General features: G+C 41.4%; 1 protein-coding gene across 1 annotated transcript in view; it reads right to left on the bottom strand.

Annotated features, from left to right (window-relative positions):
• Positions 1-16,320, bottom strand: part of dock4 (dedicator of cytokinesis 4) — a 458,861-nt gene that overhangs the window by 191,616 nt on the left and 250,925 nt on the right. Inside the window, exon 13 of the mRNA XM_060839361.1 lies at positions 15,421-15,546. Within this exon, the coding sequence (XP_060695344.1) occupies positions 15,421-15,546 (126 nt within the window). The remainder of the gene's footprint in view (positions 1-15,420; positions 15,547-16,320) is intronic.

Below are 16,320 nucleotides of genomic sequence, written 5' to 3'. Positions count from 1 at the left end.
AGAGGAGCAGTCCTCCGAAAGCTAGTGCTTCCAATTAAACCTGTCGGACTATAACCTAGTGTTGCGTGATTGAAGGAGACCATCTGCCAGTAAGCAACTACTGTAGTAATGAAGCCATCCGGAGTACCTCCAAGAAAATCCTCCAGATTGACAGCCAGGGTCAATCTGGCAGCCAATCAAAAAGTGCTGCAATCACTAACTTCATAGTGACCTCACTGACGGCAATACTGGATAGCATTACATTTGACAGTCTGTTCAGATTCTGTGCTAACTTGATAATTGGTCTAGTCACAAATGTAGGAGAAAGTGAGGACTGCAGATGTTGGAGATCAGAGCTGAAAATGTGTTGCTGGAAAAGCGCAGCAGGTCAGGCAGCATCCAAGGAGCAGAAGAATCAATGTTTCGGGCATGAGTCCGAAATATATTTCTGGTGGTGGGGTCCGTTTGGAGGTGGCAGAAATGATGAAGGATAATACGATATATATGGAGGTTGGTGGGCGGTAGGTGAGGACCAGTGGGGTTCTGTCCTGGTGGCGATTGGAGGGGTGGGGTCAAGGGCAGAGAGGCGGGAAGTGGAGGAGATGTGTTGGAGAGCATCGTCAATCACGTTTGGGGGGAAATTGCGATCTTTGAAGGAGGAGGCCATCTGGGTTGTTCTGTATTGGAACTGGTCCTCCTGGGAGCAGATGCGGCGGAGACGAAGGAATTGGAAATATGGGATGGCATTTTGATGAATGAATTGGGAATATGCGATGGCGTTTTGACGAAGGAATTGCTCCCAGGAGGACCACTTCCAATACCGTGCTCCCAGGAGGACCAGTTCCAATACCGAACAACCCAGATGGCCTCCTTCGTCAAAGACCGCAATTTCCCCCCAGACACAATCGACGATGCTCTGCACTGCATCTCCTCCACTTCCCGCTCCTCCACCCTTGAGCCCCGCCCCTCCAATCGCCACCAAGACAAACCCCACTGGTCCTCACCTACCACTCCAGCAATCTCCATATACATTGTATCATCCGTCGTCATTTCCGCCACCTCCAAACGGAACCCACCACCAGGGATATAGTTCCCTCCCCTCCCCTAACAGCGTTCCAAAAAAAAACCACTCCCTCCGTGACTCCCTCGTCAGGTCCACACCCCCCACCAACCCAACCTCCACTCCCGGCACCTTCCCCCGCAACCGCAGGAAATGCAAAACTTGCGCTCACACCTCCCCCCTCACTTCCCTCCAAGGCCCCAAGGGATCCTTCCACATCCGCCACAAATTCACCTGCACATCCACACACATCATTTACTGCATCCGCTGCATCCAATGTGGCCTCCTACATATTGGGGAGACAGGCCGCCTACTTGCGGAACGTTTCAGAGAACACCTCAGGGACACCCGGACCAACCAACCCAACCACCCCGTGGCTCAACACTTCAACCCCCTCCCCCCGCTCCACCAAGGACATGCAGGTCCTTGGACTCCTCCATTGCCAGTCCACAGCAACATGACGGCTGGAGGAAGAGCGCCTCATCTTCCGCCTAGGAACCCTCCAACCACGAGGGGTGAACTCTGATTTCTCCAGTTTCCTCATTTCCCCTCCCCACGACCTAGTCTCAGTCCCAACCCTCGAACTCAGCACCACCTTCCTAACCTGCAATCTTCTTCCTGACCTCTCCGCCCCCACTCCCACTCCAGCCTATCACCCTCACCTTAACCTCCTTCCACCTTCAGCATTTCCAACGCCCCTCCCCCAAGTCCCTCCTCCCTTCCTTTTATCTTAGCCTGCTTAGCACACGTTCCTCATTACTGAAGAAGGGCTCATGCCTGAAACGTTGATTCTCCTGCTCCTTGGATGCTGTCTGACCTGCTGCGCTTTTTCAGCATCACATTTTCAGCTCTGGTCATAAATGTAACTGATACTCAATACCTGAAAGGCCAGCTGTGTCAGATGGAGAAAATCTGATTACACAAATCCGTCTTAGTGCAAAACAGATTTTCTTTGCGGTATGTTTTCAGAAACATCTAATTGGAGAAGACAATAGATTGTAAATTTTCAGCCATCTGAAGTGCTGAATAGGCGTTATGCAGGTTGGGGCTCTTCCTCAATTCCATCCACCGGTGGGTGTTATTTGCCTGCTTGGAAGATTTTCCCAGAGCCACTTGAAGATGACAGGCAGATTGCTGATGTTAACAGTAAAAAGGTGGTAGCCTGACTGACAGAGGTGGGCATTGCCACTGGAGGAAGAAGGAATTCACAAGTATGACTCTTGAGATACCTCCTCAAGAGGTAATCAATCTAATAAATTAAATGGTAGCCACACCTTTGGTGGCAGTAGGTGGGGTCAGGGTGGATGTTGAAGGGAAGTGATTCCATCCACAGGAGGGCTAATGGATGTCGTTGTGGGGCTGCTGCTCCTGCAGGACGTTGCTGTGACTTTGTGATCTTCTCGGGCCAACCTCAAGAGTTTGCCTCCTGTTGGGTTTAGCTCTCAGAGCACGATCCATCTGCCACGGGGAAGACCCTGGCAAAGACACAACCAGTCCATAAATAAGGAATTAATTATGCCAGCTGGCTACCTATCATTGCCATGCTAGAGCTCTGATCATGACCAACCTTTGGAAGATGACCCAAATGAGAGACCTACTGGACCACTGGCTGAATGCTTGCATTTCCTGACCTGACCTTCAAGCCCTCTCCACAGGAACAGGAAGGTCTATTTTAAACTTCCATAGAACAATGTGAGACATTTGACTTCCTCTCACCCCTTAATGGATAGGGAAATGTTTGCACAATTCTGAAAAGACTAACAACACCGAATACCTCCTCTACTCTTTTTGTTTGCTATTCGTACTGCAGTAAGTATTAACCACAAGACAAGTTTTCTAATCTCAGTTCAAGATCAGAAAAAGCCAATTTTACTGCATGATGGTGAAATGCATAAACAATAGTATTATTTAAAAGAAGGGGTGGAAAATACAAGTTACCAATGAGCCAGAGGTAGATTATCACTGTCAGATGACATGCAAAACTAACGGTTTATTTATCTGCCCCGTGGATATACAAATCCCATGGCATTAGTCGTACAAGGGCAGTCAGTATTCTCAGTCCGCACAATTTGAAAGCAAGTCTGTCAAGATTTAAGAAGTTTCTGTTTGAGTGTTTCATGCTTCTTTCTGGATTCTTAGTTAATCTAATTCTTCACATTGTTTTCAAACTTTGTCTAACGTAGTTACGAATCCGAATCATTTTCAAGATTCATTTCCTGTGGCTGAATTCCAAACAAGTTAATTTATTTTCAGAAGTCTTGCTTATTTTCAATTATTGTCATGATTTATATGTTCTCATTTATTAAATACAGGTAGATCTGTTACCTGAGTTTACCCTGCACCTATTTGCATGTTTTTGTTATTGCCCCAGACCGGAGTCCATTTCATCTTTATTAACTTCATTTCTGTTTACTCCTTCTAGATCTTTTTCTATTGTACTTTTTTGTTTCCTTTCACTCTTTCACTCTCAGATACCCAATCCTTCCAATTCCTTGACCCGATCTTTTTGTACACCTCAACCTTCTTGCTTTGTTGCCTAAAGCTTCCTTCTCTTGCCAAGAGGAAGCTTTGATGTGCTGTTAATTTATTTAGCACTGACTCATTAATTGCGCCATCCTACTTTCTTCATCTTCTCTCCTGGCCGTCACCCAGGCCAATCCTCTTCCTTTTCAACTCATCCCTCAAAATGAGTCTCTTAACTGCTGTCTCAAAATGCATAACAAGCCACTTAGTTGCATCAATCGACTTTAAAAAAGTTGAAAAGGAATGAAACCAAATTGACCACACAATGACCTAGGCATTGGAAATAACAATGGTGAACTCAGTTCAGTCAATGCTGCAGGCCTTCCTCACTAATGCCTAGGCACGAGTGCCAAATTTGGGTGAATTATCTCACAGATTAGTCAAGCAATATCCTGACATTGTTGAATAAAATCCTGAGAATAACCACACGGTTCGGTGAATCGGCCATAGTGTTCAGGGATGTGTTGGTCAGGTGCATTAGTCAGGGGAAAGGTAGAGTAATAGGGTAGGGGAATGGGTCTGGGTGGGTTACTCTTCAGAGGGTCGGTGTGGAATTGTTGAGCCAAATGGCCGGTTTCACACTGTAGTGATTCTATGATTTAACTATGATCCCAGACAACAGCATCACCATCCCTGGGTATCTCCTTACCCACACACAGGACAGATTTAATTTAATCCAGGCAATTATCATGTATCACACTACCTTGAAGGAACCAGAATGGTGAAATGAGTCATCAGCAGTGCTATCAAGCAGTTTAGCAATAATCTGTGTACTGATGCTCAATTTAGGTTCTGCCAGAGCCACTAAACACCAGTTCAAACAAGGTGAAAAGAGATGATCTCAGTGTAGAATGTCAAGGGACTGCCTAAACATCAAGGCAGCATTCGGCTAGGGGTGACATTAAGGAGCCCGTTGAGAACTGGAATCAATATGAATCAAGGGAATTGGAGACATACTTGAAACAACTAAAGATGGCTATAGTTGTTAGCGGTCAGTCATCACACATATAAATTATCTCAGAGTAATGTCCTAGATGCAGAAATCTTCAGTTGCTTCATCAATGACCTTCCCTCCATTGGAAGGATTGAAGTGGGGATGTTAACAAATCATCAGTTCTTATGCCTCCATCTGATTTAGTGACAAATTTTGTTGGATCGCATTCTTGCTAACTGCCTGTGACATTTTAGTACATAAAGGATGTTATCAGAAAGTTCTCCTAAAATCAGATATATTGTATTTTTTCTGTCTTCCAAAGACAAGATGATCCCATGATAGGACCAGCATCTAAGGAAAATTTGGCAATAGAAAACAGTTTGAGAAATCTGGGGTGGAGGGGAGTAGAGCTGCTCGTGGCAACAATATGGAACGTGAAAGCCAAGACTATCTAAAATTATCTGCAAAAGAAACTCCACTAAATTTTCACAACTGCTTTAGATTGTGCGCCAGTAATTGCCAGATTTAAATGCAACTTCTCCATTCCAATAATTATAGAGTCATAGAGATGTACAGCATGGAAACAGACCCTTCGGTCCAACCCATCCATGCCGACCAGATATCCCAACCCAATCTAGTCCCACTTGCCAGCACCCGACCCATATCCCTCCAAGCCCTTCCTATTCATATGCTCATCCAAATGTCTCTTAAATGTTGCAATTGTACCAGCCTTCACCACTTCCTCTGACAGTTCATTTCTTACACGTACTACCCTCTGTGTGAAAAAGTTGCCCCTAAGATCTCTTTTATATCTTTCCCCTCTCACCCTAAACCTATGCCCATTAGTTCTGGACTCACTGACCCCAGGAAAAGTCTTTGCGTATTTATCCTATCCATGCCCCTCATAATTTTGTAAACCTCTATAAGGTCATCCCTCAGCCTCCGACACGCCAGAGAAAACAGTCCCAGACTGTTCAGCCTCTCCCTATAGCGCAAACTCTCCAACCCTGCCAACATCCTTGTAAATCTTTTCAGAACCCTTTCAAGTTTCTCAACATCTTTCCGATAGGAAGGAGACCAGAATTGCACGCAATACTCCAATAGTGGCCTAACCAATGTACTGTACAGCCGCAACATGACCTCCCAACTCCTGTACTCATTTCTCTGTCCAATAAAAGAAAGCATACCAAACGCCTGTATTCCATGAGATCTAACCAGTCTCCCATGGGGGAGCATGTCGCATGCCTTACTGAAGTCCATATAGATCACATCTCCTGCTCTACCCTCATCAATCCTCTTTGTTACTTCTTCAAAAAACTCAATCAAGTTTGTGAGACATGATTTCCCACGCACAAAGCCATGTTGATTATCCCTAATCAGTCATTGCCCTTCCAAATACACGTACATCCTGTCCCTCAGGATTCCCTCAAACAACTTGCCACCACCAATGTCAGGCTCACTGGTCTTTAGTTCCCTGGCTTGTCCTTACCACTCTTCTTAAACAGTGGCACCACGTTAGCCAACCTCCAGTCTCCTGGCACCTGACCTGTGACAATCAATGATACAATATCTCAGCAAGAGGCCCAGTAATCACTTCTCCAGCTTCCCACAGAGTTCGAGGGTACACCTGATCAGGTCCTAGGGATTTATCTACTTTTATGCATTTCAAGACACCCAGCACTTCCTCTTCTGTAATATGGACATTTTGCAAGGTGTCACCAGCTATTTCTCTACAGTCTATATCTTCCATATCCTTTTCCACATTAAATACTGATGCAAAATACTCGTTTAGTATCTCCTCCATTTTATGTGGCTCCATATAAAGGCCGCCTTGCTGATCTTTGAGGGGCCCTATTCTCTCTCTAGTTACCCTTTTGTCCTTGATGTATTTGTAAAAACCCTTTCGATTCACCTTCACCCTATTTGCCAAAGCTATCTCATGTCCCCTTTTTGCCCTCCTGATTTCCCTCTTAAGTATACTCCTACTACCTTTATACTCTTCTAAGGATTCACTCTATCTATCCTTTCTATGCCTTACAAATGCTTCCTTCTTTTTTCTTAACCAAACTCCCAATTTATTTAGCCATCCAGCATTCCCTATACCTACCAGCCTTTCCTTTCACCCGAAAAGGAATATACTTTCTCTGGATTCTTGGTATCTCATTCCTGAAGGCTTCCCATTTTCCAGCTGTCCCTTTACCTGCGAACATCTGCCCCAAATCAGCTTTTGAAAGTTCTTGCCTAATACCATCAAAATTGGCCTTTCTCCAATTTAGATCTTCAACTTTTAAATCTGGTCTATCCTTTTCCATCACTATTTTAAATCTAATAGAGTTGTGGTCGCTGGCCACAAAGTGCTCCTCCACTGACACCTCAGTCACCTGCCCTGCCTTATTTCCCAAGAGTAGGTCAAGTTTTGCACCTTCTCCAGTAGCTACACCCACATACTGAATCAGAAAATTGTCTTGTACACTCTTAACAAATTCCCCTCCATCTAAACCCTTAACACTATGGCAGTCCCAGTCTATGTTTGGAAAGTTAAAATCCCCTACCATAACCATGCTATTATTCTTACAGGTAGCTGAGATCTCCTTCCAAGTTTGTTTCTCGATTTCCCTCTGACTATGAGAAGGTCTATAATACAATTCCAATAAGGTGATCATCCCTTTCTTATTTCTCAGTTCCACCCAAATAACATCCCTGGATATATTTCCCTCAGTATAGCTGTAATGCTATCTCTTGTCAAAAATGCCACTCTCTCTCCTCTCTTGTCTCCCTTTCTATCCTTCCTGGAGCATTTGTATCCTGGAACATTAAGCTGCCAGTCCTGCCCATCTCTGAGCCATGTTTCTGTAATTGCTATGATATCCCAGTCTCAAGTTCCTAACCATCCCCTTAGTTCATCTGCCTTCCCTGTTAGGCCCCATGAATGAAATAAATGCAGTTTAATTTATTAGTCCTACCTTGTCCCTGCCTGCCCTGACTGTTTAACTCACTTCTGTTCTCAACTGTACCAGTCTCAGATTGACCTCTTTCCTCACTATCTCCCTGGGTCTTTATAATCTCCATTCAGAATCTCAACCTTTTCCCTTCCTATGTTGTTGGTTCCAATGTGGACAATGACCTCTTGCTGGCCCCTCTCCCCCGTGAGAACATTCTGCACCCTCTCTGAGACATCCTTGATCCTGGCATCAGGGAAGCATCACACCATTCTGTTTTCCCCCAAAAATCCATTACCCCCTGCATTTTCCAAAACAGCATACTTGCTTGAAATGGGTATATCCACAAAAGATTCCTGCACTAGCTGCCTACCTCTCTTAACTTTCCTGGAGTTAATCCATCTATGTGACTGTATCTGAGACTTTCCCCCCTTCCTATAACTGCCATCCATCACATACTGTTGCTGTTGCCAAATCCTCATTGCTTCTAACTGTCTCTCCAACTGATCCATTCAATCTGATAAGATATGCAACCAACAGAATTTATGGGAGATATAATCCGGAGTAACTCTTAAACTCTCTTTAAACTCCCACATCTGACAGGAAGCCCATACCACTCTATTAAAGGCCATTTTTGCTCCTTCACAATCTATAGACCAGAAAAAAACACCGTCTCATTCCTCTACAAACACTGCCCCAGGTTAAGTGAATAGTTATGGCTTATATTTTAAGTTTAATGAAGAGACATATCTCCAAAAACATATAATCAAGAAAGAACCCCTCTACTCACTTATCTGATTCTGTGCTGTGAACGTCACCCAAACAGTTCCTCCAAGATCAGTTGTGAATTTCACTGTTTGTTAATTTTCCTAGATGCACTCCGATGTCCAGTGATACATGAATTCAAACAGCAAAGACAGTGTCAGTTTCTCTCTCTCTCTCTCTTCTACACTGACCTCACCATGTGCTTCCTTTGTCTGTTCTTCTCCCTTTTAAAACTGCTGTTGTTTTGACTTTTTTTCCCAAAGTTCCAAAACAATGCAACAGCATATAAAACAAGATGGAGGATGGGAAAAATTTCTGGCTGGAACAGCAGCTGCTCTGGAATTTGAGGAAATCACCTCCAGCACCTAAAATACCTCAAAACAGGGGCAGCTATTACAGCCAGAAATTTCTCCCATCCTCCATCTTGGATTGCCCAGCTGCAGACTAATGGGCTGACAGGTGCTTGATTTCCCCCTCTTCCCATGGCCAGAAGGAATAAGCAGTATAGATAAAACTGAACTCATTGCAGAATGACACAGCTAAAAACAGGAATAACACAGCTAAAAACAGGAACAACAACTTTTTATTGCAGAAATACCTATGTTCCTCTGTCGATTGGTAGCATGAGACAGATGGAGGAACTATTACTTGCTTTGAGGAAAATCAGGTCACCGGTGGACAGTCATTTTCATGTAAGAGTTTGCCAATTAACTTTTGCTCAAAGAAATCATCTAAGTTAAACTTAGTTATCTATTTTTTTGCAGTTGTCACATGTCAGTCAGTACAACAATTGAGGCAACAGGCCATTGTTGAGCCAATAGATATGTCAATTTGTACAACATTGTCAAGCTAACCCAAACTGAGTTGCCACCAATAATTTACTTTGAAAAGTCAAAATTAAAATCACTCAACACCAGGTTATCGTCCAACAGGTTTATTTGGAAGCACGAGCTTTCGGAGTGCTGCTCCTTCATCAGGTCATTGCGGAGTATATCCTTCATCAGTTCATTGTGGCATATAACCTTATACTCTACAACCACCTGATGAAGGAGCAGCACTCCGAAAGCTAGTGCTTCCAAATAAACCTTGTGTTGTGTGATTTCTAACTTTGTCCACCCCAGTCCAACACCTACACCTCCATTTCAAAACATCGAAAGGTCAGTGTTGTTACTGTTGTTCTATACATAACTGCAAATCATTATCTAAGGGAACAATATTTCCACTGATGTTTTATTGCTCAGTAGTTGATTGAAGTGCCAAGTTGAGTAACACGTTCAACAATATCCTGCCTTTATATTACTTAGATCAAAACTTTCCAAAGGCACTTCACAAATAAATATCATTAAAAGCAAGAACAATGGAGTGTTAGAAAAAAGATATTGAGAGGGGTGGCCAAAAGTTTTACAAAGGGATGAAATATAAGTAAAAGAAGAGTTGGAGAAATGGAAATTTGTGCAGGAAATTTCAGCAAGTGTGGGAACTAATGTTGCCTATTCCGTTGCACCATATTCAGATCCAAAACAATGCAGAATTTGGGCAATAAAGATAATGTTCAGAGACAGGAAGAGTCAAGATCATAAAACAATTTAAACACAAAAAAAGGGATCAACAGTTGTGTAATGCCTTTAACACTGTAATATGCCCCAAGGAATTTCAGAGTATAACTTCCAAACAAAAAATGGATACAAAATTTAATATAGAACCATTTAAGGAAGGATTCATTCACTTGGTCAAAGAATTAAGTTGCAAGAAGTGTCATAAAGGAAGAAATGGAGGACAAGGATGAACTGGAGAGGCAGTTTAAGACCAAGCGGAATAAAAGTCAGGCATAAAACACGTTGAAAGTACGTTGCTATTTCATAGGTTCCTTCTTGATCTTTGATCTTAATACCACTTTCCTGATCCATCCCACATTTGTTAATTCCTTAAAGTCCAAAGATCTTTTATCTAGCCCTGAATATATTTATCGACCGAGCAATCTGAATTGATTGGCCTCTTGTCCTGAGGACTATGCCCCATTGTTCCAGAGCACCAGTCAGAAAAACCAAAACTTTGCACTTACCTTTTCAGGCTTTCATGGGATCTGCTATGTATTGATGAGACCACCATCACTTCTGATTCTTTTGAACTCCAGACAAAGCAAACTCAATGACTTTAATTTTTCATCACAGGGCAACCCTGTCATCCCATTTCAATGTAATTTTGCTGCATCAACTTTTGTCCAATTAAGTTCCTATGTAGGTTCAGGGAGCAATGTGGTACACTGTACTCAAAAAGTAGTCTCACCAAAATATGCTTAGCAAAAGTTCCTGTTTTTTTTAACTCCAGTCCCCAGCTTAGGAAGGAACTTTCAGATTTCAGGATTAAGCAGCTGAAGGCATTGGTGCAAGGGTACAGCAAATAAAATAGAAGATACCAAAAAGGCTGGAATTTGAGATACTGAGTGAACTTGGTGATTTCAGAGATAGGGAGAAGTGATGAGATGGAGGGATTCGAAAACAGGGAAGAAAACTTTAAACATTGTTGAAGAAAACATTGTTGGACCAGGATTCAACAAATCTACAAGCACTACAATAATGCATGAATGGGACTTGGTACAATTTAGGTATGCAAAGATCTAAATGAGTTCAAGTTTATGGAGGGTTGAAAAATGGGATGCTGGCAAAGAACATTGGAATCATCCATTTTGGAAACTAAAGGCATGGATAGGGTTTCAGTATCAGATGGGATGAGAAAGGTTTAGGGACAGGTGATGATTACACAGCTCTGTTGATTGAGTTATGATCCCATCTGATGATAATACTGGTCAAGTCAGATGCCAGAATTAAACTTGGCTTGATGGATTATATATTAAATAAATAAAATAAAAATTAAATGTGGTGGTTACTAAGTGAAACATATTTATGAGGCTACAGATGTTTTTAATTTTTATTGCTCAAAACAGAAAAGAAAAACAAACTAACTTACGTTAATAAGGCAATTTTGAAAAATCTTTATGCAAACAACAAAGTTTCAGCCTGCTTCAAAACATTATCAGTTCGAGATTCAGACCCATAGAAATTACTCTCCTAACTCATTTCTAAGTTTCTCCTCAACTGACTCCCTCCAGTGTCTTTTTCTTGAAATGTGGAAATAATTTCGAAATTCCTTGAGAGTTTGATGACATGTAACCTTTCACAATTTTGATTATCTAAACTTTTTCAACTCCAACAACTTGAAGATTTCTATCTCAGACTCTCTGGTTTGGAGATGCGCTTTCCTCCACTTCATCTGATGAAGGAGCAGTGCTCCGAAAGCTTGTGATTTTAAATAAATCCTTTTTGACTGTGACCTGGTGTTGTGTGACTTCTGACTTTGTCCACTCCAGTCCAACACTGGCACCTCCACACTAAGATTTGAAAGTATTACAGACTGGTAAAAATCTGCTGCTGCAATGACTTGTTGGCTCCGAGCTGAACTACACCAGAATGAAACGTGCCAAGAGGGGACCTTTTTCTTGACTGAACTAAACTCTTGTTTGCTTCAGAACTAAAACCAAAACAAAACTAATGGCCTAATATGTTCACACTACATTCATAAACTCAAAAGTATAAACATCTTCTCCATTAAAACCAAAGGAATCTACCAGGTGCTTGACTATGCCATGTTTTTTTTCTTGGAACTGATACATTTAGGTCACTGTTCCAGAATGACTTTCTGACCCTTTAAAAAAGTCTCATAGCACAAATTCATATCTTTGGGCCACTCTTTCTAATACAATCAATATTTCCCACAATAATAATAATTCAAAGTTTGTGAGAAGATTTGTAGCTCGGGTGCTCGTTGTAGTGGTTCTGTTCGCCGTGCACGGCTCGTCGAGATTGTGTCTTCTTGGAGTCGGGTTGCTTGTGAATGCAGCCCAAAGCGTGCAACAAAAACTCCCAGCTCAGCAAACAGAACCACTACAATAATAATAATAATAATAATAATATTTGTGGGCGGCATGGTAGCACAGTGGTTAGCACTGCTGCCTCACAGCGCCAAAGACACGGGTTCAATTCCCACTTCAGGTGACTCTCTGTGTGGAGTTTGCACATTCCCCCAGTGTCTGCATGGGTTTCCTCCGGGTGCTCCGGTTTCCTCCCACAATCCAAAAAAATTGGCCATGCTAAATTGCCCGTAGTGTTAGGTGAAAGGGTAAATGTAGGGGAATGGGTCTGGGTGGGTTATGCTTCGGCGGGTCGGTGTGGACTTGTTGGGCCGAAGGGCCTGTTTCCACACGAAGTAATCCGAAAATCGGAATCTGTAAATCAGATTACATATCATGGTCAAAAGTATATTTTACAATCATCAACATTGCGAGGTCTGGTTCAGTCTCAAACAGTGTGCCAGGAATGAGCTGGGGTTGAGTGTAAAGAATGGAGTTTGCAACATGGACAAAAGAAATTAATATTGGTCCTTCCAATATTTAGTCGAAAGAAAAATTCAACTTCAGGAACAGTGGAACTGAGGACATTGTAGCTCAGCAAGGGTTGACCTGGGTTTGCAGAACTTTTAACAAGATAGGATACAGACAGAACATGATCAGCTAAGCTCAGATCTTTGAATGGTTGGAAGTGAAATGTTGAAGTACTGCTATACCTGAATGAACACATGAGAAATTATTTGTAAATCAGGCCCAACTTCACACTGTTCTTTTTGATGGAAGGCATTATGTTTGTGTTTTTTAAAGCTCACTGTCATAGGACTTCTGCATTTTGGACCAAATGTTAAACCAACACAAGAGACAGCATGGTGGCTCAGTGGTTAGCTCTGTGGCCTCACAGCACCAGGGACCTAGTTTCAATTCCAGGCTCGGGCAACTGTCTGTGTGGAGTTTGCACATTCTCCCAGTGTCTGTGTGGGTTTCCTCTGGATGCTTTGGTTTCCTACCACAATCCAAAGACGTGCAGGTTACGTGAATTTGCCATGCTAAATTGTCCATCACGTTCAGAGAATGTGAAGGTTAGGGGTAAATGTAGAGTAATGGGGAATGGGTTTGGATGGGATAATTTTCAGAGGGTCAGTGTGGACTTGTAGGGCCGAAGGGCCTGTTTCCATGCTGTAGGGATTCTATTCTATTCTAAGACCTCAATACAGAAACATAAATTATTCGAGAAACTCAGCAGATATGGCGGCCACAGTGTAAAGAAAGCAGAGTTAACCTTTTAGGTCCAGTAACCCTTCCTCAGAACTAAGTTGCTGCCAGATCTGCTGAATCTCTCCAGCAATTTGTTTTTAGTTTCAGATTTCCGGATCCACAGTTGTTTGTTTTTTGTTGCTGCAACACTTTAATACATTGTTCAGAAAAAGCACCCCACAGTTCTTGCAATATTAATTTTCATGTAACACCTCAACATCAAGCCATTGTTATGATGCTTTAGCTTGTAGTGAACATATAATAAAATGCAATATATGCAGAAGTTTTCTACCTTTCTCCTACTTGATGAAATTTAAAATAAAAAGGCAATTTTATTCTGCAGATTCTAAAGATAGATTTATTTGGAGGCATTGCTCAAGTCCATGAACTAGTGAAAAAAGTTAATTTCAGTTTATAGTGGCTCTTCCAGCTCCTGTATTATAGATCAAAGTGCAGTTACATTTAAAGCTGTTCTGTAAAAGCCTTCTTGGAGAAAGGAAATTCCAGTCACCAGATATAAAGGCCAAGTTAGAATTAATGACATAGTCATTTGCGTGAGTCTAGAGTTAATACCAGGAACATGACACAGATAATGAGACTGCGATTGACATCCTCTGACCAAAGTGCATGTTTTTCTGAACTTCTAAATGTAGAATGCAAATGCAAAGGTTTCTTAATCGTTGATTTTACTCATACAAATTTGGTGCATTTAGAATGACTGACATTTGAAGGTAAAATAAATCACAAACCATGGAGCTTACAAGTTTTTACTGAATTAACATTGGGTCATTAAAATATGCAGTGAAAAGGAGGGTTTGAAAAGTATCTAGCATATAAAACACAACTTCTGAGCAGCTCTCCTCAATTTGAAATTCTCCAAACTCATTGTCTTTAACCCTCACTCACCCAATTCCATTCTATCTGCCCCAAAAGGCATTGCAGCAGAGATGAACATGAAGTCCTCCTCCTTCCAACACACATGCACAGTGATAGCAGTGTACAATCTGCAAGGTGCATTGCAGAATTTCACTAAAAATATTTAAATGGCATCTTCCAAATTGGCACCCTCTACTACTTAGAAGGGTAAACGGCATGAGGGGACCAAACATTTAAAGTTCCCTTCAACACTGCATACCAAACTGACTAAAAATACATATCACTGTTACTTCATTGTCACTGGTTTGAAAGCCTTGATACCACAAGGGTTGCAGGAATTCAAAAAGGTAGCAAACCAATATATTCTCTCAGGCAATTAAGGATGGGCCATCAATGCCAACCTTGCCATCAATGTCCACATTTTACAAACGGGCACTAAAAAGAAAATCATAATGTCCTGAAAGCAATATATTCTTCAAGAGAAGATTTATGAAGAAAAGACACAGTCTATTTATACAACACCCTTTCAATCCTGGGTTGCTCCCAAGTGTTTTACAGCAATGAATTACTTTGGAAGTACAGTTACTGCAGTAACGTGGGAAACACACCATTCAATCTGTGCACAGGAAGGTTCCAAAAACATCAGTGAAATAATTAGGTTTTTTTTATAAAAAGAGGATATTGTTTGAAGGATAAATATTTGCTAGGACACCTGCTCTTCTGTAAAGATGACTATGTCATCTTTAACATTCACCTGAAAGGGCAGATCTGAAAAGTGGGGAATTTATATTTACAGCTTCTCTCAGCACTGCACTGAAATGTCAATGCTGAGGATATGCTGAAACATTCAAAGGCACAACCTTCCAACTATCACTGAATAGTATTAAAATGCAAGCTTTTCAATGACTTACTGTATACATGGTACAAATAATTAAAAATGTTTAAGCCAAGTATGAACACTAACAAGGTAATACTTCAAGTCAACAATCTTGTATAGTCTTTGTCACGGTTTGTACAGCATAAAATACTCCAGCACAAGAAAGCACGTTGTTTTAAAACGAGGATGAATTACTTGTAAGACCTTGTGTTTACCAAAAACCAATTTGTGGAGATAGAAAATGAAGTGTAACAATTCTTAGAACTGTCTTACCATGTTCCATAACAACTCCACTGTTGTTCAGCCTACCTGGCATGATAATATCAGAAAAGCCCAATTTTCTGGTGATCGCCACACCTCTTGTGAACAATACTGGGTATTCTCTCCGGATCTGATCAATATCTCCATGTAGCAGCTGTAGTGCAACAGACAAACCTTTAAAACAAAACAGATATATAATGTTGAAATTTTCCAGAGGTTGCTTTACTTCTTGGAAGAAAATATTCTGCAATAAAACAGTTCAATGAGGAAAGCCATCTGGAACTTTATGAGCTCACAATGATTTATGAGAAAAACAAATGGGTTTTAAGGAGTATGCTTCATGTAAGATTATTCTGCATTGAAAGTCAGCAGGAGTGGTACATTTAAATTGTGCATTTCAATCAAGTGATTATTGCATTCCAATATACCACATGTTGTGTATTGCTTCTCTTGTTCCTTATGAGGAAATTAATGACAGTTCTTGAGTTTAACTCCTGTGAACAAATGGTAATTTCTGCATTTGACTTTGCTATAAATTATTTCGAGTCTCAATTATATTCAAATGACACCGTGATGAAGTATCTTATCTTGGGGATAATCACTTTTTTTATTTAATTCAATCAAAAGTTGACAGTGCTTCCGAAGCACATCACTGTGGAGTAAATCCATCAAAATGAGCTCATTTGAAATGAAAGGACCACGCCAGATGAAGACATACAAGATTTCCCATCAATAGCCAACCTGCATTGCAATCTCACAGTGACATTAACTAACACTTCAAAAGCATAACGCAATCTCCATCTTACATGAACCAATTAATATTTTCCAAATTTCTTAAATCTATTTGAAATAACCGTGTGATGGCACGTGAGTAGGAAGCTAGCAACCTGCCCTTTGCTGTCCAAGGTTTGGATGTGGGTTTTAAGTGCCTCATTGAGTCATACAGCA

The sequence above is a fragment of the Hemiscyllium ocellatum genome, chromosome 19 (genome assembly GCF_020745735.1).
Source record: "Hemiscyllium ocellatum isolate sHemOce1 chromosome 19, sHemOce1.pat.X.cur, whole genome shotgun sequence".
Taxonomy (NCBI): Eukaryota; Metazoa; Chordata; class Chondrichthyes; order Orectolobiformes; family Hemiscylliidae; genus Hemiscyllium; species Hemiscyllium ocellatum.
Note: the sequence above shows the minus strand (reverse complement) of the source record. Positions and strands in the feature narration are given on the sequence as shown.